Source organism: Phocoena sinus, chromosome 17, assembly GCF_008692025.1.
Source record: "Phocoena sinus isolate mPhoSin1 chromosome 17, mPhoSin1.pri, whole genome shotgun sequence".
NCBI lineage: Eukaryota > Metazoa > Chordata > Mammalia > Artiodactyla > Phocoenidae > Phocoena > Phocoena sinus.
In genome coordinates, this window is record NC_045779.1 from 47,200,244 (window position 1) to 47,227,184 (window position 26,941).

General features: G+C 33.4%; 1 protein-coding gene across 1 annotated transcript in view; it reads left to right on the forward strand.

The window, feature by feature from the left end:
* RIMS2 (regulating synaptic membrane exocytosis 2) overlaps positions 1–26,941 on the forward strand; it is a 452,082-nt gene that overhangs the window by 168,299 nt on the left and 256,842 nt on the right. The window contains exons 4-9 of the mRNA XM_032610227.1: positions 10,631–10,698; positions 12,516–12,635; positions 14,978–15,077; positions 16,004–16,127; positions 17,668–17,714; positions 20,992–21,104. Of these exons, the coding sequence (XP_032466118.1) occupies positions 10,631–10,698; positions 12,516–12,635; positions 14,978–15,077; positions 16,004–16,127; positions 17,668–17,714; positions 20,992–21,104 (572 nt within the window). The remainder of the gene's footprint in view (positions 1–10,630; positions 10,699–12,515; positions 12,636–14,977; positions 15,078–16,003; positions 16,128–17,667; positions 17,715–20,991; positions 21,105–26,941) is intronic.

Here is a 26,941-nt window from a genome sequence, read left to right on the forward strand (position 1 = left end):
GAGCAGCTTTTCATGTGCTTCTTGGCCACCTGTATGTCTTCTTTGGAGAAATGTCTGTTTAGGTCTTCTGCCCATTTCTCGATTGGCTTGTTTGTTTATTTAATATTGAGCTGCATTAGCTGTTTATATATTTTGGAGATTAATCCTTTGTCCGTTGATTCTTTTGCAAATATTTTCTCCCATTCTGACGGTTGTCTTTTCATCTTGTTTGTAGTTTCCTTTGCTGTGCAAAGCTTTTAAGTTTCATTAGGTCCCATTTGTTTATTTTTGTTTTTATTTCTATTCCTCTAGGAGGTGGATCAAAAAAAAATCTTGCTGTGATTTATGTCAAAGAGTGTTCTTCCTATGTTTTCCTCTAAGAGTTTTATTGTGTCTGGTCTTATGTTTAGGTCTTTAATCCATTTTGAGTTTATTTTTGTGTATGGTGTTAGGGAGTGTTCTAATTTCATTCGTTTACATGTAGCTGTCCAGTTTTCTCAGCACCACTTATTGCAGAGACTGTCTTTTCTCCATTGTATATTCTTGCCTCCTTTGTTATAGATTAGTTTTGACCATAGCTGCGTGGGTTTATCTCTGGGCTTTCTATCCTGTTCCATTGTTCTATATTTCTGTTTTTGTGCCAGTACCATATTGTCTTGATTACTGTAGCTTTGTAGTATAGTCTGAAGTCAGGGAGTCTGATTCCTCCAGCTCTGTTTTTTTCCCTCAAGACTGCTTTGGCTATTCAGTGTCTTCTGTGTCTCCATACAAATTTTAAGATTTTCTGTTCTAGTTCTGTAAAAAATGCCACTGGTAATTTGATAGGGATTGCATTGAACCTGTAGATTGCTTTGGGTAGTATAGACATTTTCACAATATTGATGCTTCCAATCCAACAACATGGTATATCTCTCCATCTGTTTGTATCATTTTAATTTCTTTCATCAGTGTCTTACAGTTTTCTGAGTACAGGTCTTTTACCTTCTTAGGTAGGTTTATTCCTAGGTATTTTATTCTTTTTATTGCAATGGTGAATGGGATTGTTTCCTTAATTTCTCTTTCTGATCTTTTGTTGTTAGTGTATAGGAATGCAAGAGATTTCTGTGCGTTAATTTTGTATCCTGCAACTTTACCAAATTCATTGATTATCTCTAGTAGTTTTCTGGTGGCATCTTTAGGATTCTCTATGTATAGTATCATGTCATCTGCAAACAGTGACAGTTTAACTTCTTGTTTTCCAATTTATATTCCTTTTATTTCTTTTTCTTCTCTGATTGCCGTGGCTAGGACTTCCAAAACTGTGTTGAATAATAGTGGCGAGAGTGGACATCCTTGTCCTTTTCCTGATCTTAGAGGAAATGCTTTCAGTTTTTCACCATTGAGAATGATGTTTGCTGTGGGTTTGTCATATATGGCCTTTATTATGTTGAGGTAGGTTCCCTCTGTGCCCACTTTCTGGAGAGTTTTTATCATAAATGGGTGTTGAATTTTGTCAAAAGCTTTTTCTGAATCTGTTGAGATGATCATATGGTTTTTCTTCTTCAATTTAATATGGTGTATCACATTGATTGATTTATGTATATTGAAGAATCCTTGCATCCCTGGGATAAGTCCCACTTGATCATGGTATGTGATCCTTTTAATGTGTTGTTGGATTCTGTTTGTTAGTATTTTGTTGGGGATTTTTGCATCTATATTCATCGGTGATATTGGTCTGTAATTTACAATGGACACCGCAGAAATACAAAGCATCATAAAAGACTACTACAAGCAACTCTGTGCCAATAAAATGGACAACCAGGAAGAAATGGACAAATTCTTAGAAAGGTATAACCTTCCAAGACTGAACCAGGTAGAAATAGAAAATATGAGTAAACGAATCACAAGTAATGAAATTGAAATTGTGATTAAAAATCTTCCAACAAACAAAAGTCCAGGACCAGATGGCTTCACGGGTGAATTCTATCAAACATTTACAGAAGAGCTAACACCAATCCTTCTCAAATTCTTCCAACCAATTGCAGAGGAAGGAACACTCCCAAACTCATTCTATGAGGCCACCATCACCCTGATACCAAAACCAGAGCACCAGATTTCTGTGGTAATGTTTCAGGAACTGCTGAAGAAGGTCAGAGAGCATGGGTGACTATCAGGGATCTTCCACTTTGTTTCAACCAAATTTTGCTCTTAATCACTTTCATATTAGGGAGTTCTGTTAGGAAAGAGACTCCACTGCATAAAGAAGTGTGAAAATGACGACTTGATATTTTAGTTCATCAACAAATGTATTCAATTTTTGTGTTCCAGGCACTTCTGTGTGTGCCAGAGGCTACAACAGTTAAACAAACAAACAAAAAATAGGCAAATTTCCTGAGGTCAAAGAAGTAGTAAGATGCCAGATCATATAGGGCTTTGTAAGTCATTGCAAGAACTTTGGCTTTCATTCTGAATGAGATGAGAAACCAGATGACTTCATCTCATTTACCTTTTGAGGAGGACTCTTGCTGTGTTGAAAACAGATTTGAGAGGGGCAAAGATGAATTCAGGGAGACCAGTTAGGTGGCTAATCTAATACCTAATGAGAGATGATGGTTGTTTGTACCAACTTGGTAGTAGTGGAAGTGAAGGGAGGTAGTCAGATTTTGGATATATTTTTGAAGTACAGGCAGCAGAATTTTCTGATGGTTTAGAGGTGGGTGTGACATTAAGAGAGGAGTAAGTTAAGGATTACTGCAAAGATTTTTGCCTAAGCAAATTGAAGCAAAGAGTCGCCATTAATTAACATAAGGAAATTGTGGCAGACACAGATTTTTGGGAGAGTGCAGGGAGGATCAGCCATTCAGTTTCGTACATATTGTTCAATTTTCCTATTAGATATCTAGTGGAGGTGGTGAGTAACCTAGCAGATATACTAATCTGGAGCTCACTGGCATGGTTAGGTTTGGATACATACATTTGGAAGTCATCAATATATGTATGATATTTAAAGCCAGGCAGCTGGAAGAGACTACTAGGGGAGTATGTTTCTAGGAAAAAGAAGAGATTGCAGGATTAACCTGGGGAATACTCCCACAATTAGAAGAGGATGAGAAAAAGCCAGCCAAAGAAATTGAGACTAACTGGCCAGTGAAGTAGGGGGAAAACCAGAAGGAAAGTGATATCCCAGAATCCAACTAAAGAAAGGATTTTAAGGGGAGATCAGTTCGGTGCTTTGTGACGACCTAGAGGGGTGGGATAGAGAGGGTGGGAGGGAGACACAAGAGGGAGGGGATATGGGGATATATGTATACATATAGCTGATTCACTTTGTTATACAGCAGGAACTAACACACCATTGTAAAGCACTTATACTCCAATAAAGATGTTTAAAAAAGAAGTATTGATTGTGTCAGTTGTTGCTTAGGAGTCAAATTCGTTGAGGATTGATTGATCATTAACCACTAGATTTAGCAATGCAGGAACAGATTGCTGGTGTTGGTGACCTTGGCAGGAGCACTTTTAGTGTAGTGGTGGAGTTGGAAGTCTGAAGTGGGCTCAAGAAATAAAGGAAAGGAAGGAATCGGAAATAGTACAGACAGCTCTTCTGGGGAGTTTTGCTGTAGAGAGGAACAACAACAAAAAAGGAGTTGATGACTAGAGAGAGGGATTTTTAAAAGGTAGGAGATAAGACAGCATGTCTGTGTTCTCATAGCAGTGATAGCAAGGGGAAATTTGTTGATGCTGGAGAGAGAGAGGACAATTGTTTGAACCTTATCCTTAAGTAATGAAAGATGATAGTGCACAGTTTTGGAAGTCCTAGCCACGGCAATCAGAGAAGAAAAAGAAATAAAAGGAATATAAATTGGAAAAGAAGAAGTTAAACTGTCACTGTTTGCAGATGACATGATACTATACATAGGGAATCCTAAAGATGCCACCAGAAAACTACTAGAGATAATCAATGAATTTGGTAAAGTTGCAGGATACAAAATTAACGCACAGAAATCTCTTGCATTCCTATACACTAACAACAAAAGATCAGAAAGAGAAATTAAGGAAACAATCCCATTCACCATTACAATAAAAAGAATAAAACTGTAGGTTACATAATTCTTGTACAGAAGCATATTGTCATTACTATAGGAAAAATTCTGCACTCAAGGAATCTATTTAATTGCATTTAATCCAGAGTTTTCTAAGCTTATTTGACTAGAGGACCTTTATATCACTCAAGCCTATTAACATTTTGCAGAAGCAGTGTTTCCTGTTGGAAAATGCCAACACAAAGAGCCTGGAATAAACCTACCTAGGAATAAACCTACCTAAGAAGGTAAAAGACCTGTACTCAGAAAACTGACAAGCTGAGGAAGAAAGTAAAATACCAAGAAGAAAAATGAGAGGAAAAATAAAAGGGCCATAGATAAATTTTCCCTATCTATTTAGAATGAAATTATGATTATTTTACTTTAATAATGATGAAGATGGTCATGATACCATCAACATTGACATGACTCTATAATTTGCCAAACACTTTCATGACCATTATCTTACTTAAGCCTCTCAACAATCTGTGAGATGTCACGATTAATCTCTTTTTTACGTAAATGAGGCCTAATGTATTATGTGATTTGCCCAAGTCATAAAATTAGTAAGGAGTGGAGCCAATACTTTAACATAGGTTTTGTGGCTTCAGCTATAAAACTCTTTCTGTTGCAACATGCTGTGACTTTATAAACATGATTAAGTTAAAAATAAAGATGTTGAAGAATACCTTTGTATACTATGTGATTTAATTGAAAACATTTATTAACCTAAACAAATAAAAAATTGTGACATAAAACAGTTTATAAATTCTTGCATTCATTTAATGACTGTAGGGAAAATGTTATAAATAGAATATCTGAACTTTTTTTCCTCTGTGCATCAAACACAACATGACACAGACACACGTACTATTGGGTTAGTTTATATTTTGCAGTAGAGATAAGTGAAGGAGAAAATCGTAGCCTAAGATGTGAATCTTTTCATTATTTTTAACCAGGTTTTATATTTAAATGTGTTTAATTCAAACTAATAGAATCACTGAATATCAGAGTTCGGTAGGATTTAGTGCTCTTTTAATGTAACTTTATTACACTGATTGTTCACTATATCATGCTAACAAGTGGTACTCCAGCTTTTCTTTGAACACTTCCAGTGATGGGATTATCAATACCTATGAAGGCAGCAACACATTATTTTTAACTTTTAATTTCAAAATAATTATAAATTTGCAGGAAATTGCAAAGATAGTACATAGAGATCCCATGTGCCCTTTACCTAGTTTCCCCCAATGGTTACATCTTGTTTAACTATAGAAAAATATCAAAACCAGGAAATTGACATTGGAACAATGTGTTTGTTTAGGTTTGTGACATCACATATATGGATTCATATAAGTACCACTGTTACAAAGATACAGAGCTATACCATCACAGAGATCTTCCTTATGCTGCCACTTTATACTTAGTAACACCTTCGTCCCTCCCCACCCTATCCCTAACCTCTGCTAACCACTAATTTTTTCTCTATTTCTATAATTTTATTATTTATACTATATAAATGAAATCATGTGGTGTGTGATATTTTGTTATTTTCTTTTTCATTCAGCATATTACCCTTGAGGTGCATCTATGTTGTACATATCAATAGTTTTTTCCTTTTTATTAGTGAGTATTATTCCATGGTATGGATATAACACAGTTTGTTTAGCCATTTGCCTATTAAAGGACATTTTGTTTGTTTCCACTTTTTGGCTGTTACAAATAAAGATATCCTTTTTCGTGAGAATTCTCATCACATAAAGCATTTTGCCTTTTGTCTTAGTATGATCTTAACTAGGTTTTTGGTTGATGTCCTTTATTTATTTGAGCAAGTTCTCCTCATTCCTTGCTTTCTATGAGTTGTATTTTTTTTTTAATCATGAATTTTTTCTGCATCAATGAATAGGATCATGATATTTTTTCTTTTGTAACTTGTGAATGTGATAGCTTACATTGATTTTTTTTTTTTTCTTTTTGCGGTACGCGGGCCTCTCTCACTGCTGTGGCCTCTCCCGTCGCGGAGCACAGGCTCCGGATGCGCAGGCTCAACGGCCATGGCTCATGGGCCCAGCCGCTCCGCGGCATGTGGGACCTTCCCGGGCCGGGGCACGAACCCGTGTCCGCTGCATTGGCAGGCGGACTCTCAACCACTGCACCACCAGGGAAGCCCTACATTGATTTTTAATATTCAACCAGCCTTGCATTCTAGCAATAAACCCCATTTGGTCAGAGTGTATAATTCTTTTTATATATTGCTGAATTATATTTGCTAATATTCTGTTAAGGATTTATGTGTCTGTATTTATGAGGGAGTTGGTCTGCATTTTTCTTGTTTGCCATTTTCTTTTTTGTTTTCTGTTTGTTCCGTTTTTTATTTTTGCTTTCTTTATCTTGCCTTTCTATAGGTTATTTGAACTTTTTAAAAACAATTGCATTTTGATTCATCTGTAGTGTTTTTGAGTGTATTTCTTTGCAAAGATTTTTTTCTAGTGGTTGCTCTAAGTACTGTGTATACATATGTATAACTTATCACATCCTGATGGTGTTGATATTTTACTAGTTAGACAGATGTAGAAACTTACATACTTTAAGTTCTTTTATCTTTCCCTGTTTATAAGGTAATTATCTTAAATATTTCTTCTATGTATGTTGAAAGGCATATCAGACAATGTATACTTTTTGCTTCAAACATCAACATAATTTAGAAAACTGAAGAGAAGGAAAGCCTATTGTATTCACCCATATTTTTACTTACCATGTTCTTTATTCCTTCTTGATATTTTCAGGTTCCTTCTTTTTTTGTTTCAATTCAGGGTTGACATTTCTTTTATTTCAGCAATTGAAAAATATTGTGCCATTTCTTTCTGGCCTCCAAGGTTTCTGATGAGAAATTTTATCACTGTCATTGGAATTGTCTTTCCCCTTTAGATCAGTTGTTGTTTCTTTCTTGTCTCTTTCAAAACAGTTTGTCTTTAGTTTTTAGGTTGATTATGATGTGTCTTGGCACAGATTTCTTTGTGTAATTCTTGTTTGGGGGCTTAATGTAGTTTCTTGAATCAGTAGGCTTACATGTTTTGCAAATCTGGGAAATTTTCAGTCATTATTTCTTCAAATACTTTTTCTGACCCCATCTTTCTCCTCTCCTGGAACTACAATGACATGAATCTTTTATTATTTTAATTATATATTATAATCCCCGAAGTCCCTGAGGCTCTGTTTATTTTATTATTTAGTCTATTTTCTCTCTGTTTTTCAGATTGCGTTATTTCTGTTCTATTTTCAAGTACATTGTTGTTCCTCTGTCCTTTCCATTCTGTTCTTGAACCCATCCATTTGCTTTTAAAATTTCAGTCATTTTTCAAAAAGTTCTAAAATTTCCATTTTGTTCTTTTTGTCTTCTATTTCTTGTTCTAGAACTGGAAAGTTCAGCAGTACATTCTTGACTGCTACTAAAGGAAAAACATTATCTTAGTTCTGCCCTTTGAAGCTATATATAATAAGAATACTAAGTGATAAGTATTATTATCTAAATATTAGCAGTCCTGATAGTTCAGGACTACTTTCTATATATTTTCTATATGTATTCTATATGTTCTGATTACCTTATTTAATTCTTACAGTAACACTAATATTTACTCATGTAAGAAATGTTTACTGAGGGCTTACCGTATGTGACTTTTTTTGTTTGTTTGATATTTTCGCTTTAGCTTCAAATGGTCAGACAGCTGACTTCTTATTTATGTACAGAGGGAAAAACTACATTTCCGCAATTTTGGTAGTTTGTAGGCATACGGGAGAAGAGAGATTGCAAGCTGAAGTCTCACATCTTCACATAAACCAGCCAAAAATTTTTATTTATAGTCTCCATATTATATTTAATCCAATTCAGAGATTTATCAATACTTTGTTGTGGAACAGTGGTGTATTTCGAAAGAGTTACAGGTTTTCTGAAATACAAATACGCTCAGGGTTTTGGGTAGCCATAAAATCTTAATTGTCATTTGTGCAGTGAAAAGGATTGGGAAGCACTTCTCTAGTTAACAGGTTGAAGAATGTCTTTTTTTCCCTACAAATTGAACTTTGCATATGTTAATAGAACAGCTTCATCATCCTTCACAAATAAACTTCTGTGAATATACTAAAAACTATTGAATTGTACACTTTAAATGGGTGAGTTTTATGGTATGTGAATTATATCTCAATAAAGTTAAAAAAAAAAAAGAATTGTCTCCTGTTCTTCTCAAACAGTGAGATCATAATCACCTGGTGGGCTTGTTAAACCAAATTTCTAGGCATCACCTACAGAATTCCTAATTAAGTCTAGGTGGTACCCAAGAATCTGCATTTTTAACAAGTTCCCAGATGCTATTGATTATGCTGTTTTAGGGATTTTGTGAACCATTCATCTACACAGAATTTTCCTACTTCCTCATTTTCCTTTGACTCTTCAGTTACTTCAGTCTGATTTTAATTTCATCATTCTACCCAGAGTGCTTTTTCTAACATCCTTCCTGATATTAATGTTGCCAAATCAAATGCATAATTTTCAGTTCTTTATCTTAGGTGATGTGTAGAAATCATTCTGTAGTTGATTTCCCCTCCTCTTTAAGAAATTCTCTTTCTCTTTGGCCTGGAGACCTGCATCTTTCTCCCTCCTTTCTTCTTTTCTATCTCTGCATGCTCTCAGTCTCTCTCTCTCATCTCAAATCAAACTCTGTTAGAATTCAATCTGGGTCCTCTTCATATCTTACTTTACTCTCTGTTTGTCCTTCTTAACACTCTTATTTCTACCTCCAAAACATCTCTCAGTTCCCTTTCTTACCATGTCTATTACCATCACCTATGTTCAAGCCATAATCACCTGTTGCATGAGTTATTGCAACTTTTTTTTAAAAAGTAGATCTATTTATTTATTTTTGGCTGCATTGGGTCTTTGTTGCTGTTTGCGGGCTTTCTCTAGTTGCAGCAAGCGGGGGCTACTCTTCATTGCGGTGCACGGGCTTCTCATTGCGGTGGCTTCTCTTGTCACGGAGCACGGGCTCTAGGTGCACGGTCTCAGTAGCTGTGGCGCATGGGCTTAGTTGCCTCGCAACATGTGGGATCTGCCCAGACCAGGGCTCGAACCCATGTCCCCTGCATTCGCAGGCGAATTCTTAACCACTGCACCACCAGGGAAGTCCCGCAACTGTCTTTTAACTCATGGTGTCTTCCAGCCCAACCTCTCTTTAGTATTTAGATTCATCTTTAAAAAATGTAAATCAGTTCATGTATCTTGCTTAAAATCCTTCAGTGAATGAAATTCATAATGTTTAAGATGGTATAAGAAGCCCTCTCTAAACTGGTCTATGTTGCATCCCCAGTCTCATTTAGCACCATATTCTCCCTCAGTCCTTTTGGTTTAGACACATTGGTGTTCCATCAGTCTTTTTACAGTACCATCTTGTTACTTCTTCCTGGAATGCTCTTTCCTATGCTTTTCATCTGCCTTTATCTTTACCTGTCCTTTAAGTCACATATTTCAGTTCTCATCTTAAACATCACTTTTTTTAGAGGTGTTTACTGACCCCCAAATCTAAATTAGATCTTATTATACTCTTTCAGTGTTTTGTACTCTCCTATATGACACTGATGATTTGTATATTGCATTTATCTCCATTCTGCTGCATGTCTCATTGTTTTACCCCTTATGCTAGACTTAGCACAATGCATAGCAAATGGAAGGTGTTTACTAAATATTTTTAAATAAATGAAAGTATGAATAGAGCTTAAAAAGACATATGCACATATAGATGAAAAAATTCTTTTTCAAAGGTAAGGCAAATAAGGAGCACATAAGTTTGGGAAATGGATATTCATTCTTAGTTGCCAATTACATAAATTGTCTGAAAAAATTATTTTTAAAGAAAATTTATTTTTTAGGAGAATGCAATTTCTGAAAATAACTTGAAAAATTGTTTCAAAATAATATTAAGTAATTCAAGATATTTAAGGAAAGTTTATTTCTACTAATAGAAATTGAGTGAACCTGTTTTGTCCTTTTCATATAATCTTTTGTGTAACCAACTCTTTTTTTTTTAATCACTCAAAATTTTTAGGCGGTTTCAGCATTATAAGGAATATCATACTACCTTCCAGAAACAACCTTTAAGTACTTCACTTTTCATTGTAGTGGTTATTAGCAAACCACTGTTTAATTTTTAAAATGTTCCTTAATCTTTGGAGAAAAAACTCATGTCTATATGCCAGCATGAAAAAAATAGCACGAGTAACAGACCTAGCTGAAAGTCTTTTTCTTTTTCAGAATATATAATTTTTTTCATTTCTGTTCCTGCTTATTATTAGCCTTTTCTCTTCTTGCAGCACTTTTGTCCTGTAGGGTCTGTCTAGAGTACATAAACTATATATTCTGTATTCTATAAATTTTAGTCATTTGAAATCTTAGCTTTCTCTTGGTAAATATAGTGAGTGCTACAGACAAAGTTCTTAAAACCGGAGAGGATCACAGAGTTTAAAATGTTTATTATGTCTTTCTCTGTCCTTTCTTTTGCCGTCTCCTTTACTTCCCTCTTTTGTCTGTCTGACTCTCACAGGAGACATGGATTACAACTGGTTGGACCATACGTCTTGGCATAGCAGTGAGGCATCCCCAATGTCTTTGGTGAGACATGTGGAGCCTTACTTTATAATTTCCGTTATCATTTCACTTTTCCTTTTTGATTTACACCTTTGCATGTTTTCTTTTTTGTATTTTTTTTTTTTTTTTTTTATCCCACACCTGTAGGGGACAGTCAAAAGGGAAAAAGAAAAACTAGTGAGCAGGCAGTTTTGTCGGACTCTAACACCAGGTCTGAGAGACAAAAGAAAATGATGTACTTTGGTGGCCACTCTTTGGAAGAGGATTTGGAATGGTCTGAGCCTCAGATTAAGGACTCTGGGGTAGATACGTGTAGTAGCACAACCCTTAACGAGGAGCATAGCCATAGTGATAAGGTACTGAGATTGTGGAGCCTGCCTTTTAACCTGCTCATTTGGTCTTCGTTTGCTCTCTGTCACTCATTCAAACAGAACATAATAAAAGGACAGGGCATTTCAAGGGTCAATGTAGCATTTCTTAAGGTGCAGAAAAGAAAAACAAAACCAAAACAAACTAACCAACCAAAATACTTCTTGCTTGCTTTGCTGTTTTTGTTTTTTGACGGCATACCAAAAATAAGTAATTAAAAATAAAAATTAGGAACAAAGGAATGTTTTGTTTATGGTCGCATGAAAGAACTTTGTAATTTATTATATACCACAAATATAAAGAATTTTTTTGGATTGGCTTATTTGATTGCTTGCATATATTTTCCTTGGGATGAAAATTAAATTATCAACAGTTTGAATCCCAGGCAAAAGGGAGATGATTGGGTCTGTTTGCACAGAAAAAGTTGTTTTTCTTTTTTCCCTTTCACTGTCATTTTGCTCTTTTGTTATATTGTATAGCATTTTAGTGTAGTATTAATTAGTATTAGAACCATTGCCATCTGCTTTGGTATTTATTATTTTGCTTTTACTATAGTGAGACTTTTGAAATCTTTTTACCATATAGATGTGATTTACTGGAACTTGTCTTTTGCCTGCTAAATTTTGCATGAAGATGTGCATGTTACTTTCAGATAACTGTGAAACTGTGATTACACAAATCATTTACTTTGTTATTTGATATATGATTCATAATGGAATGGTATCATGATTTATAAAAGGCTTGGTTCTGCCCTGAGATAAACTACTAATATTTTCAACGTTGTTTAACAATGGATACCATTGAATTATCAAATAAAATTAATTTGCTAAATAGATCAGAGACCTGAAAGAATCAAGGACCCTCCAAAAAGTGAGAAATATAATCTGTCATCACCTTTGAATTAGGCCTGTTTCTCCCATGCACGTTCATTTGGAAAGTTACTGGAGCTTGTGTATTTTTAATAATTTTAATCTAGAAACCTACTTCAAGAAAGCCCTCATCAGAGGTTCAAATTCATGTTTTAATATAGTGTGACCTTTTAACTTTTACTGTAATGAAGTCTTTCAAAGTCTTCCAAAAGTGTTTGAAGATTAAATGCTCATGTTTAAATGAGTTCGATTGCATAGAATTGCAGTCTCTTTTCTGCTTGTGAATTTTTAATCTTCAGTGTGTAGATAATTAGAGTTTGCATGTGTTTTCAAGCTTTCTCAGATTTTGTAGAACTATAGAACTTCAGTATTGTGTCAGAGCACTGTTAGAATTTGCAGTAACTGGATTTTGAAAAAAACTTGAGATTATTAAAATGAGGTTACAAACATAATCTAGTAAACCCTTTTGATCAACGTTTTGAATAAAAACTGGTTTGTGTAATCATAACACTTTGGAAGTTGGAAGTTTAGAGAGATTGCACACTAAGGGGTCATTTATCATAAAATGACATTAATTTTGTGTTTATTGATGCAATATGTCAGCACCCTGTGACGTGGCAGCCATCTAAAGACGGAGATCGTTTAATTGGTCGCATTTTATTAAATAAGCGTTTAAAAGATGGGAGTGTACCTCGAGATTCAGGAACAATGCTTGGCTTAAAGGTATGTGATGAAATATATGAGATGTTGCTCTATACTCATTTATAGATTTATCAGAAAAGCAAAAGATATAATAACACTATACCAATTTAGTGGGTTTTTTTCTATTTTCAAGAATTCCTAAATATTTGCACTCATTATCCAAAACCTTTTCATTTTCCAAGTATTATTTAAGAAGTTGCTGTTATTCTACAATAATACTTATTTATATAATTTTGGAAAATAGAACTTGAGTTACATACTTGAGTTCTTCAAACTTATTTTACCTATAGTTTGTCCTTTAAGTCTATATATGTGTTTATATTCTTTTAAAATGATAGCTTCGTTCAATTATTAAATGTACAAACTTGGGAAATACATATATGTATTACATATTACATAGGAATATAATTTTTGTATTAGAGTAGCAAAATGTGTGTGCATTTGTGTGTATTTGTGTGTGTGAGAGAGAGAGAATACTGTTTGAAGTCTGGAAACTCAAAAATACTTATGTTAGGAGATTAATACAAATATTGATTTATATTTTACTGTAAAATACCAGATAATTATTTGGTAAGTACACCAAAGAAAGCTTTGTTTATTTTTTGTGCATCTATAAGGTGAATTAAAAACTGAAATGCGAAGAGAGTAAATGTTTTAGAGTTAAGCCATTGCTACAGAAGTAGTTGTGTAGATTCCAGTGAGAGATATTTGAAAACTTTGGTTGTAAATAAAATTGAGCATCACTAATTGGCTGGTTGCCATGCAGTTGGCACTCATCTGAGCACTTTATATCTATCATTTTATTAACACTCACAACAGATAAGAAATAAGCTTAGAGAGGTGCCATAACCTGCCCATGGTCTTAAAGATGGTGATGAAGGTGAGAATTAAATCCAGATCTGCCCAGTATGCTGTTAGAGCAGTGTAGTATAGAGGTTGAAAAGTCTTGGCTTGATTTCTAGTTATAGCATTACTAGCTACATGACGTTAGGCAACTAAACCTCTCAGCTTCAGACTCCTCATCTGTACAATGGAGATAATAATACTTACTGAATTATTATCTAATAAGACTAAATAAAGCAGTATACAAACATTTAGTACAGTGCCTAGCACTCTGAGATTTCAATAATAATATAATCAGTATAATTATTATTATTAAAGTTTATCAAGCCAAGAAACTTTAAAAATATTAACACAGGGGACTTCCCTGGTGGCGCAGTGGTTGAGAGTCCGCCTGCCGATGCAGGGGACACGGGTTCGTGCCCTGGTCTGGGAGGATCCCACATGCCGCGGAGCGGCTGTGCCCGTGAGCCATGGCCACTGAGCCTGCGCGTCTGGAGCCTGTACTCCGCAACGGGAGAGGCCGCAACAGTGAGAGGCCCGCGTACCGCAAAAAAGCAAAAACAAAAACAAAACAAAAAAAATATTAACACAGGGATTTCAGCCCATAATACCTATATATATAATTTTCAGAACCAAACATAGGAATAATGAGTTAATATTAACTGAACTGCAACTGAGTGTAATTCACTGCAACTGGGGACTAAATACACGGAATGAGATAAATCAATGATTTTTGAATTCTGTATTCAGTCAATTTAGAAGAGGAAGAAAACTATTCTAGTCAATGAAGTTGGTTACTATTATTTGCTTAAAGTTGATATATTGATTGAATGGCAGTTAATGAGAATCAGAGCATTAATTTTTAAGAGGCCAGTCTTATAGCTACACATATGACGTCACAGCACTATTGCTAACCTTTGTTTTTTCTTTTTCTGAAAGATATGTATTAATAGAAATGTAAAAGCAGAAAAATTGGGATGCAGATGATCTAAAGTTTACATTAATTCTGATGAGATTAAGTATATTTTGTAACTTTCTCAGGAAATATGCATCATCATGATCATCATGCACGTTATCAATATGCCCAAATATTACCAACTAATAAAAATTTTAGAAGATATGGTAATATAGTAAAAGTAACAAAATATATATTATGACATTTGACATGTATAACTAGAAATGTTAATATAATTATGTAGTACTGTAATAAGTTTTTAGAAATGACAAAAGTAAGAATTCTGTAATAAAGGCAAAAATTATAAATCATTAAGTTGTTTCTAAGGTATGAATCATTTTCAACAAATAATTGATTAAATTGTTAAACATTTGGAATATGTAGAGTCCACACTTGGGACATGTACTCAGTTCCTATTAGTAACACTATATTATTTAAGAATTATTTTTAGCATATTAAACTATGGTTTCAAAACCTGCAAATTGTCTAGTTATTTTTTACTTGAATCTCCAGCTGTGTTCATTTGAACAATATGCTTGTTTTAACATTTTCTTCTTTTAAACAGGTTGTAGGAGGAAAGATGACTGAATCGGGTCGGCTCTGTGCATTTATTACCAAAGTTAAAAAAGGAAGTTTAGCTGATACTGTAGGACATCTTAGACCAGGTAGGTTTCAATCTTTGATTATTTACATTTAAACTGTTAAACTTGAGTAGTTATGAAAAAGTTATCCTCATTTAGAAGTGACTTCACCGATAATAAAAAGTTCATTTAACTTATATTAATCTTTATTCATTAATGGAAAGTTGTAACTACTAGTTCTTGAGTCACATTAGATAAAAATATTTTTATATTTACTGATCTTATTTTTTTGCTGATGGATATTCCTAGTCTGTATCTAGGATTAGATTAACCTAATTTGTTTCCCATAAGCCTTCCTATTTCTTTTGAAGAACTTCCAATATAATTTAGGAAACAAACTTCATGGATAAATACATATTTACTGAAATGTGTCACTCCTTATCTCTTTGATAATGGATACTATTGAAGAGATCCTTGAGTGCCTTGGAGAGGATTCAGTAAGATGCTTAGTATTAAGCTTTTTACAAAAGAGTTTAGACAAGGTGCTCAGCTGCATGTATATTGAGAATCCTAGAATACAGAGTTATAAAATTTTCAAAGAGGCAACTTATCTTAATAGTTTCTAGAATTGGAATTTCTATTGAGAAATCACAGAGACAAGAGTGATGTCACCAAGTTGGAGACATAGGTTGTTCCCAACTTGTTTCCCCTTGCAAGAAACACAACTAACAACTATTCAGGGACAAGACATCATTGAGGAAATTCTAGAAATCACAGATACAACTTTTATGTAATCTTTTCCTCTGACCCTTCCTTGTCCTTTTGTGTGAAATACACTAATCATCCTGGTCATCAAATTTTATGCCACTGGAGCTGTTCTCAGTATGTTTCTTATTCCATAAAGGAATTTTGTTCTACAAAATTAATCGCAGTTTGAGACGGCTTTTGTTTCGAGTGCATTTTATGGGATTAGTTTTTCTAACATTATCATTACTGACACAACACTGTAGGTGATGAAGTATTAGAATGGAATGGAAGACTATTGCAAGGAGCCACATTTGAAGAAGTATATAACATCATCCTGGAATCCAAACCTGAGCCACAAGTGGAGCTTGTTGTTTCAAGGCCTATTGGGTGAGTTGGTTTGAATACTTTATACATATATGAAGTTGACTACTATTAAATAATTTGTAATGTGCAATCCAATAATGTCTGATTATAAAACTAAATTATTTTGAGGACAATGCTTTTTTCTCCTTTACTAAAAATACCTCACCAAAAATCATGACATCTTTTTATCTGATCATGCTAGAATATACAGTTAATTACAAAAGAAGAAGGGATATTTAGGTGTATTATTTTTATTATCTTAGTAGCTCAGAAAATGGATAAAAGGATTAGTGGAAGGGGACTGTAGTAACAATTACTTTCAAAAGAAGTTTCATAGGCTATGGTTCTCTACATTGTAAATATGAGAATCAACTATAGTCTATGAATTTTATATTTTTTTCCAAAATGGAGATTTCATATAAAAAAGAGAGGGCTTAAGGACATTCTATTCCTAGACGGTGGCAACTGTTTAAGGAAAAACAACATCTTTAAGGTAACATAAAAAATAAGCAAACGTCGGGCTTCCCTGGTGGCGCAGTGGTTGAGAGTCTGCCTGCCGGTGCAGGGGACACGGGTTCGTGCCCCAGTCCGGGAAGATCCCACATGCCTTGGAGCGGCTGGGCCCATGAGCCATGGCCGCTGAGCCTGCGCATCTGGAGCCTGTGCTCCGCAACGGGAGAGGTCACAACAGTGAGAGGCCTGCGTACCGCAAAAAAAAAGCAAATGTCAATTACTCTTTGACTTTTTAAGTTGCAGATAAATATAATCCTTTGTACTATGTTCCTTTCAAAAGTAATGAATCTGTCACATGAAATTATATCTATTTTTTATTTTGTCTTTTCATAGTTTTGTAATGTGGTAAAACTGTACCGTATCAGCTTAGGGTATTAATCAAATATATTTCTTAGTGTTAAAGGATGCTCTAATCATATTTTTGTTTAATATCTTAAATATTTTTGATGCAGTTTTCTGAATGAGCTTAACCATTAATATATACCCCTCCTGGCAAATCTCAAACAAAAATATACATACTTTTGGTGTAAATACAGTTACAAGGCAATTATGTTAAGTCCAATAAGAAACATGTTTGCATTTTTCTCAGTAGAATTATTATGTTTAAAAAATTTCAGTGACAATCTATTTTAACTTTTGTTTTGGTGATATTTTATTTGAATTTCAATGTTCTGATTTGAACAACAGCAGGTAAAAGAGTAGAATATAATTAAAATATATCTATAAAACTTACCCTGTTGAATATAGAAATTTTTTAGAATGGATAATTGTGTAGTGAAGCACATAGGAAATAAAGTATATATTTTTACAAATCTGCTCTAAATGCTTATGAGTTTTAATTCCTTTTAAGTAGTAGGGTTAGCCCAGAACACTTTTATTAGCAAAAAGTACTATGACTTATTTTTTTCCTTATTTGTATAGTGCTGCTATAATACACAGTTTTGTCCATTTTACATTGTCCTGTTATAATATAGTTTGATAATGATCAAAATAGCAGTTGCTACTATTTGTTGAAACAATTTCTTGTTTTTTTCTTTTTCTCTCATTTCAGAGATATACCTAGAATACCTGATAGCACACACGCACAACTGGAGTCCAGTAAGTTTCATTTATTTTAGAAGAAAATGTTATTAATAAAGTCGTTCATTATCAGGGGTCAAATGAAGTCTTTAATCTATTAATACAAAGTAAGAAATATAATAGTGTTGTTATCAAGTATGCAGTCATATAAAGATGGAAAATTTAGTATTATTTCATGTTATTGTGGAAAAAAGTATAAAAGTCTATAATATTTTAAGATGTTTTTTTTAAACCACACTGTCTTAACTACTGTGTATTTTTAGATAGCCGTATTAAGATATACTACTATAAACTGAATGTATTTAAAGTGCACAGTTAGCTAAGCTTTGATATACATGTGAATCCATTATCATAATAAAAAATAATGAACATATCATCACTCCCCAAAATTTCACTCCCTCCCCAAATTTCACCTGATTTTAAAATTTACTACTTTGTAAACTAATCCTCAGAAAATGAAGGGAATGCCTGGGACAATCTAGTGAATAATTGCATATATTCTAATTTATATTTTGAGAAAATGGGGTAATAGTTCTGATTTAACAGAGTGGTAATGGAGCAATAGACATATAAGTTAAAATAACATTAAGTATTTAGGCACTTTTTATTACTTGTGTTTGAGTACTATTTTGGATACTAAGCAAATGAATTTTTTCCAATGAATTAAGTTTGTTGGTTGATTGAGAGTAAGGCATGTTGTGAAAGAAGAAGGAGGAGGATTGCAGTTTGAAATACATTGATCAGGATAGACATTGAGAAGGAAGGATTGGAGCAAGATATGAAAGAGTGGCAGTCTGAGGGAAAAGCTCTCCAGGGACAGGGACCAGAGGTTCAGTGTCTCTAAGGCAGGAAAGCCTATGTTGCATTTAAGAAAAAGCAAAAAGGCTGTTGTGGCTGCAAGAGTGAGCAAGGGGAAGAATGGCAGGAAGGAGGACAGGGAAGTAATGGGAAGCCAAACTGCATAGGTTTTATAAGGCACTGTAAAGACTTTGACTTTTACTCTAAGGGAAATCAAGAGCTACATAGGATGTTTTTGAGGAGAAACTTACGTTTTAAAATCAGGCTGCTATGTTGAAAATAGATTAAATGGAGCGAAAGCAGAGAGACCAGTGAGAAGACTATTTCAGTATTTGGTGAGATTATGGTAATTTAGACCATGGTGGGTGCAGTGAAGGTGGTGAGAAGTGGTTGGATTGTCTATACACACAACAATTGAGAATGTACTGTTAAAATAGATGTTATTTTTTTTTACATTGTATTACAATTATGAGTATACATTTAAAAAAAATCTTTACCAGAGAGGTGAAATCCTTTTAGAATGGCATAGCTCTAAACTTTAAAATATGATTGTATGACCTATTTGATTTAGTACTTTTGGCTAGTTGCTAAATCATTTTATCCAAAATAATATCGTGATCACATAAAACTATAAGTACTAACATAATGATAATAATTATTATGTATAATAATATCATCATCATAAGTGCCTGGAACTGTGCTAGATGTTGTACTTACACTATCCCACTTAGTTTTCACAGCAATCTATGAAGTAGGTAAAATTTTCATTCACTTACGTTATATCACTCAGATATTGTGTGAGCAGTGTGGAATCCTTTATCTTACTATAGCTATTTGAAAAGCCTCTAGGCTACATTTCCAAAATTGTTCCTGTAAGGACAGGGGTCCTTTCTCAAATTAGATTCAATTATTTATGCTTTAAAAGTTGAAGAATAGCTTTCTCCAAGGCCCAATTCTTAACCTTCTGTTTTTAGTTCTTCAGTAAATTTTTCTCTTCATATGGTTTTAATTGCCATATAACTCCTAAGTTTACATTATCAGAATTATCTATCATTGTCCCTTCATCTCTGGATGTTTAAAGAATATGTTCTAAGTGTCTTCCTGTTACTTGAAGCTTAGCATATAGAAAACTTGGCTTATTTCTTAGTATAAAGGCAGCATTCTTTCCAGTTCTAAATACTATTTAAGGTTTCACCATTACTTCTGATCCCAAGGCTTGCAGTTTCCCCTTTCATTTTACACTATACTCTCTCTAGAAGTGAATTTTATCCATTTGGGCCTCCAATTAGGGAGACACTTTACAGTTTAATTTCTAACACTAATTATCTACTCAACATTTGGTCCCATCCACATATCCTGTTACCTGCTTTGCATTTCCCCTCGGACGTCTCTGAGGTGTCACAGGGTCACTGTGACAGGTTCCAAATTAACTTCTCCAGCCATTCCCTAACACACAGGACTTCTCCAGTGTTCTACAGCCCAGGGAGTATCAGCACTGTCCTGTGCAGAGGACAAGACAGAAACATAGGGGACTTTCTTGTCTCCATATCTGGTTACAGGACTTGAAATCTTCATGTTTTCCCCCTTTTTTCATTTATCTCTCATATCTAATTAGTTTCTGAGTCCTTATTTTCTAATATGGCCTCAATTCTTTCTTTCCATTCCGTTTTCTAGTCATTCCTGTTATTATTTTATTGAATTCCACTTGTTCTTAACTGTTTTCCATCTCACTCAATTCAGTCTACACTTTAAAAAGATGGTAAAGACATCTTCCTCAAATGCAGTTTTTATTACCTTACTCATAAAAGTTTAGCATGGATATTTTATTAGTGCCAAAATTTGTAGCCCAGAATTCCAGGCATTTAATTCTGTCAGTATCTCATTCGCCCCATTTTTATCCACTTTCCAATTTGTTCCTTCCCCTCCATACAAATAAATTCGTACATATAACTTCTGGGTATTGAAGTTCTGCTTTTTCTGCTCTTCTGTATCTTTTTTTCATAGCCCCTCACTTCCTTTTTGCCCATCTAATTTATTATATTCTTCCAGATATGGTTAAAACTCACTTCCTGAAAACTTTTCACAGTTAGCATTCTAGTATTTATGGTTTTAACATTACAAGTTTAGACCATCTTTGAGTTGCTTTATTGATTTAGGTTTTGGTTTTTCCTCCCTAAGTTTCTATTTTAAATTTTTCCTGGTGTGTTATTGTAAGATATGAGTTTAGTACACACAACAGACGGAGTAACTAAGTTCTGAGGTCTGTCTCTACTATAATTGGCACAGAAAATGGTTTACCCTTGGTCTTGAGAGAATCCCTAAGCTGCACTTAATGCTTTAAAAAACCTCTCTAAGTATATCTGGAACATTGTGGCTAAGAAAATGATGTATATAATGGCATTTTGTGTGCATTAAAAATAAAAGATACATGGTAAAGATTATTAAATACTAATGAAGAGTCATTGTTATTATTCTTTATGTATAATTACCATTGCAGGTTCTAGCTCATTTGAATCTCAAAAAATGGATCGTCCTTCTATTTCCGTTACGTCTCCCATGAGTCCTGGCATGTTGAGGGATGTTCCACAGTTCTTATCTGGACAACTTTCAGTATGTAATCACTAGATTAATTTCTCTTTTTGGAATATCAAGTAGTGTTTTAACTATATGATGGTATTTTTTTTGTAAACCAAGTTCTGTTTAGAATATAATTGTGCTTTTAACCATCAACTTTCTCATTCTTAGTAATTTTAATTAATTTAAATTAATTATAATTATCTAGCAGAGTGCTTTCTTTATTAGAGTTAGATTTTCTGGAATTTAATGAGAATTAGAATTTGTGATGCTATCTAAAACTTTTTTCACCTTAGTAATATTACTCCAAAATTCAAAGTCATGATTTTTGCTCAACTAAGTAAATAGGGAAATATATAATAGATTACTGAGTATATCAGGTAGATTTCATATTAAGTGATCCCTAATTTGAACATTTTATAATAAAAGTTTAAAATTCAGTTAACCATCATATACCCATATTAGAAGAGCTTTGCAAATTCAGGCTCTCACATTTTATTAATTTCTAAAATTTAAAATATTAAAATTTATCCAGCTATATTTTAGAAACAGGTTAATATTGACACTAATTCTGTTGAGTTACTAAACTTAAATTTTTATAAGTATTAAAAACTACTTAGATTCTCAAAATTCAGACATTGAATTTTGGATAATTGTTAATGTTATAGTTAAAAACTAAACTATTCTTGGGCTTATATTTTAAGAGTAATTTCTAGCTTTTTGTTAAATCAGGTACAAAATTTCTCCTTTTATTTTCTGGAGGAAGGAGAAGTGTTTGACTTTTCTGAAGAATTTTCATTAATTAAATGGAGATACAGGAAGTATAAGCTGAATTAACATAGTAAAAGTCATTAGACACATCTGTTCTGGGACTACTTTGATCACAAAAGTGGTAATAACAGAAGAGCTATGTAAGAAAGAAGATGAGATACTATTAGTAGATTGTAAATGTCTTACTAAAATGAATTTCTTCTCTTTATTATTTTCTTTTCCTTTCTCTTTCATAAACAGAGTGAACTTTTTCATTTGAGGACAGTGGTGTTTTTTCCATTTTCCACAATAAGTAGCATCTTTTTATTTATTCTCTTACATATACTGACAGCGCAGATGTTGTCATTTATGGTTACGAATATATGTGTATTTTCTTCCACCATTTTAGAAAGTGCTAATAAATGTTAGCTTTTTTATTTTTAATTGTGGCTCCCTTTAAATATTCCACCTATAAATAATGCTCTGAGTGGCTGATGATGCCAGTATATAAATAAATGTGTGTGTGTGTGTGTGTGTGTGTGTGTAGTTGGCTTCAGTTGGTGGATGAGGGAGCAGAAGTTAGACTTCCATAATAAGTAAGTACCACTTTGTTGCTTCTTTTGAAATCACAAGGCTGTATTAGAACTTGGACTAGGAGGGGAGATTGAGGAGGATAGTGTAGGCATTTAGACAGATTTCAGATTCAACTACTTTTCCTCATGGTTCAAAGTGAATATGGTAGAAAGGTAAGACTGTTAAATATTGGGTGGAAATATAAACTTAAAAGTATGTGGTATTTGTATTTATAAGTGATGTTGGTTTAAAATCCATATAACTGTAATTTAAAATGAGTACCATTTTATCAATTTTTATGACTCAGAAGGAGTATGTTCCAGCAAGATAATGTTTATAAATATAATACATATTTGTTTTGGTAAATCTAGAAAGCACAGATAAATAAATAAAAAATAAAAATCACCTGTAATCTTGCCACTAAAACATAATCATTCACATACATATAAAGTTTTAAACAAAACTGTAATAAATCTGTGTATACTATTTTGAAACTTGCTTTTTCACTAGTAATATATTGTGTACTTTTCCTTTAAACATTTTCCTTTAAAAATTCCTCCTAAAATGATTTTAATAGCTATTTAATACTCCATTTTAACTTAATTTGCTATTATAGGATATCTTGCTTGTTTCTAATTTATAGTATTTTAAATAATGATGCCATGGAAATCCTTGAATATAAATCTTGCATATTTTGTTAGGTCAAAATTCCTTTGTCAGAATAACTTTTCCAGATGTAACAATATGAAAGAAAAAAAAGTTTTAAGATTCTTGAAATCTTTTACCAAAATTTTTCTCCAAAATATTTTTATCAAATTAAGCTACAATTATCAATTCAAGTAATGTATTTTAAGATCTATCCCCATAATCCTAGTAGCTGAGGATACAACAGTGAACAGGTAGCCATGGATTTTACCATCATGAAACTTAATTTTATGTTCATTCTTTGCATGCAGCAAGACATAAGCAAGATACCCTTTTGGATATAGTATTTTCCTTTATATTTAACCCCATTTCTGCCAACTGGAGACAATTTTGGTTTGTTCTAATGATGTAGAGGTTGAGAAAATATTTGTCCACAAATATCATCCTTCGAGGAAACTTCTAGGAAGTCACAAGGCAACATTATGATTCCTATATCCTTCTATTCTACCTTTGGGTATTTTTGCTTTTGGTGAGATTTTACCTGGACCCTTAGCTCACTTACAAAATCATGACGTTACTAATGCCTGACAACAAAGATACTTTATATATTATGTGAGCTGACCTTCCTAATATATTTATGTCAGTTCATGGACTGATATTTTCTCAAATATACAATATACATATAATGCAAATTGTTATTTAACTTTTCATGCACAAGGCTGTTGATGACTTTAAAAAATTATTCCATTTATTTCTTTTCCATGCTTGAATTGTGCTGCTACTTGTTATTATTCTAGGGCATAACTATGAAAGTGCCATTGATGTATTTGATGAGAAAATTAGTATGAGCTCACGTTTATGACACCTGGACTGTATATTAGCCTTTCAGTGTCAGCACTCCCTTATTTTGATTCTTTTTAAAATTTATGTTCTAACATAATTTAGCAGTTTTCTTGTTTGGAGGATTACTTTTGTAATTCTCTCAATATTTTAAAATTAATTTACAGCCTTTGACTTATATTTTGATAGAATGCTAAAATAAGATATAGCCTTTATCTCTTTTCAAAGTGAGGAATGGCTCAGAATTCTTTCTTTCTATAGGAACACATTAATTCTTGTTGACAAACATATTTTATTTTACTTCAGGTTCTGTGGCTGACTTATGGTTGCAATGTTTCCCTAAGTTACTTTGTTTTAATATTTTTCTGACTCCACTTTTAGTGATGAGCTTATAAATATTTTACATATCCATTTTATATTCCCATTTAAAGGGAATAAGTCACTGAAGAATAGGCATGTTTCCTTTACATCTACTTAGAAACTCGATAGTCTTTTTAAAACTTTCTGTAAATGAAAGGTTTTTCTTTGAGCTTTTATCTTTTGTATGTCATTGTTACAACCTTGTTATTTTAGAAGCATTGCATAAAAGGAATGCCCTGAAGTTAGTAGTGCTGTATAAAGTAGGAAGGACATTAAATACAAAATAAATTGTGGTGTACAAATTCAAATTCTTCATTTGTGTGAGGCTGAATTGTTATAAATATTATCAGATATTTCATGCTTAAAATAAATGAATTAATATTAATTACAAATTGCAGTGAGATACATAATACTTCATTTCTTTATGAAATATCTAGAATCTGAAGAGATAGAAAGCAGCTTAGTAGTTGCCAGAAATTGGGGCAATGGGGAAATGGGGAGTGACTGATTACTTAATAGGTACAGGATATTCTGGTGTGATAAAAAAGTTTTGAAACTAGAGGGAGGTGGTGGTGACACAGCATTGTGGATGCACTAAATGCCACCGAATTGTACACTTTAAAATGGTTAATTGCGTGTTATTTTTATGTCACCTCAATTTAAAATAAGCTGACAAAGTAAATTATGTTTATGTAGCAAAGTTTAATGTATAAGCTTACGGGTGAAGATTAGGTTTAAACTGGCATAGATTTTAGACAATTGATTTCAAAAAATCTGTGAGTTGCTCATTTGAGGTCATTTTAGAAGATGCAAAAAAGTTTACCTTAAAGGATTACTTTATTTCAAAGTACTATTCCTTTCAAAGTAAATCTTTTAGTTATAAAGTAATATTTACTTGCAAAAACCTTTCATTACCTTGATATTTTTGGTCTAAAACAGGTAGGACAGGTGAGAAGGCAAGAAAAATAAGATCTTTTTCTAAATTGAGTGACTTGTTTGTCCTTTTCTTCAGCATGCCTAGTTAATCTCTATGAATTTCATATATCCCTTACCCATTGGCTAGAGAATTATCCATCTAGGGTTATACAGACAGATAGCAGTAACACTCCATATCTCAACATTCCTTTCTTCCTTTGGAAATGTCTCCACACAAAAAGGAAGAAATCTTAGACTTGAGACCTTCTTGGTTTTTGAAGAGAAAGATGACTCATGATTGAATGATAGTCTGCTTTTAAGGTTTGCTTTCTTTTGGGTTTTAGATTTATGTCTTAAACTATCTTCAGGGTCTGTCTGATGATCGTTGAATTCCACAACAGTCCTCCTAGTACCTATCATCTGTTTCCATGTAGCAGTGGAAAAGTCTGAAGCCTTTTAACTATTTACAGCTGTTAATTAAACAGGAGAGACATCCATGAGAAATGCGAGGAATGGGATGGAATCTTGGTGAAAGAACAAAGATTAAATGCCCTGAAATCCATTCCCAAACACAGAGACTTGCATCTGATTTTGTTCCTCTTTTAGCTGTTAACATGCCTTAATAAAGGCACAACATTCTGATGATTGTGGTATCTTTGGAAACTGTTTCAAAGTGAAAACAAAATAAGTTAGAAGAAGAAAAAAAAAAGAAATCTGATTTTATTCTAAGAATTTGAAATAAAATGATTTAGTCAGAACTGAGCTTTATTTTATTTCTTTTTAAAAAAATTTTGGCTGCGCTGGGTCTTTGTTGCAGTGTGCGGGCTCTGTTGCAGTGCATGGGCTTCTCTAGTTGCAGTGTGCAGGCTTCTCTGGTTGCGGCGCGTGGGCTCTAGAGCGCGCGGGCTCAGTAGCTGCGGTGCGCGGGCTTAGTTGCCCAGTGGCATGTGGAATCTTAGTTCCCGGACCAAGAATCAAACCCGTCCCCTGCATTGGAAGGCAGATTCTTAACCACTGGACCACCAGAGAAGTCCCAGGGTTTTATTTTCTACCTTTACACTATCTTACTTTTTGGTTGGGTGTGAGCAAGTCTATCTAGTCTTTTTAAAATGTCTCTGTTTCCTCATCTGCATATTGGAGATAACAGCAACTACCTCCCAGCATTGTTAGAGGCAATAAACTTGCAGTAACTGTCAGTAAAGGCTTAAAAAAATATGAAGAACTGTATAAATAAAAAGAAATGTGATATTATTGTCATTAATAAGTATGATTAGCTCTAAACAGTGTTATCTCAGACGGTGCACAATAAATGTCTGAAAATGATGTTTAAATACTAGAGTCTGTTATAGATTCTTAAAGTATAAATCAACTGATTATTCCAGTGTGTTCCAGCACACGTTTTATCTTTCTGTGTTTATTCTTTTAAGAAATGCTAAAGCCAACTTGGCTAATGTTTTTTAGACTTTTGTTAGCCATATTATGCCTTTGGAAAGTTACATGTATGTCCCTTTGGAAACATTACTTCTACAGATGACTTTTCACTAATAATTCTATAATGTATTTTCATCTGACTTCATCTTGGACTATGATTTTTTTCTATGTTGTGTGTTCAAGGGTGAAACTTGAAATATCTTGACTTTGTATTATGTTTACACTCATTCTTTCAGAAAATATTAGCCCAAATCTGTTATTTTACATTCAGTCTTAATTCCTTTTATGTTGATTACATTTAAAAATCTGATTTAAAACTTCTAAGATTTTATATAGTTTTTATCTATTTAAGCATTTTG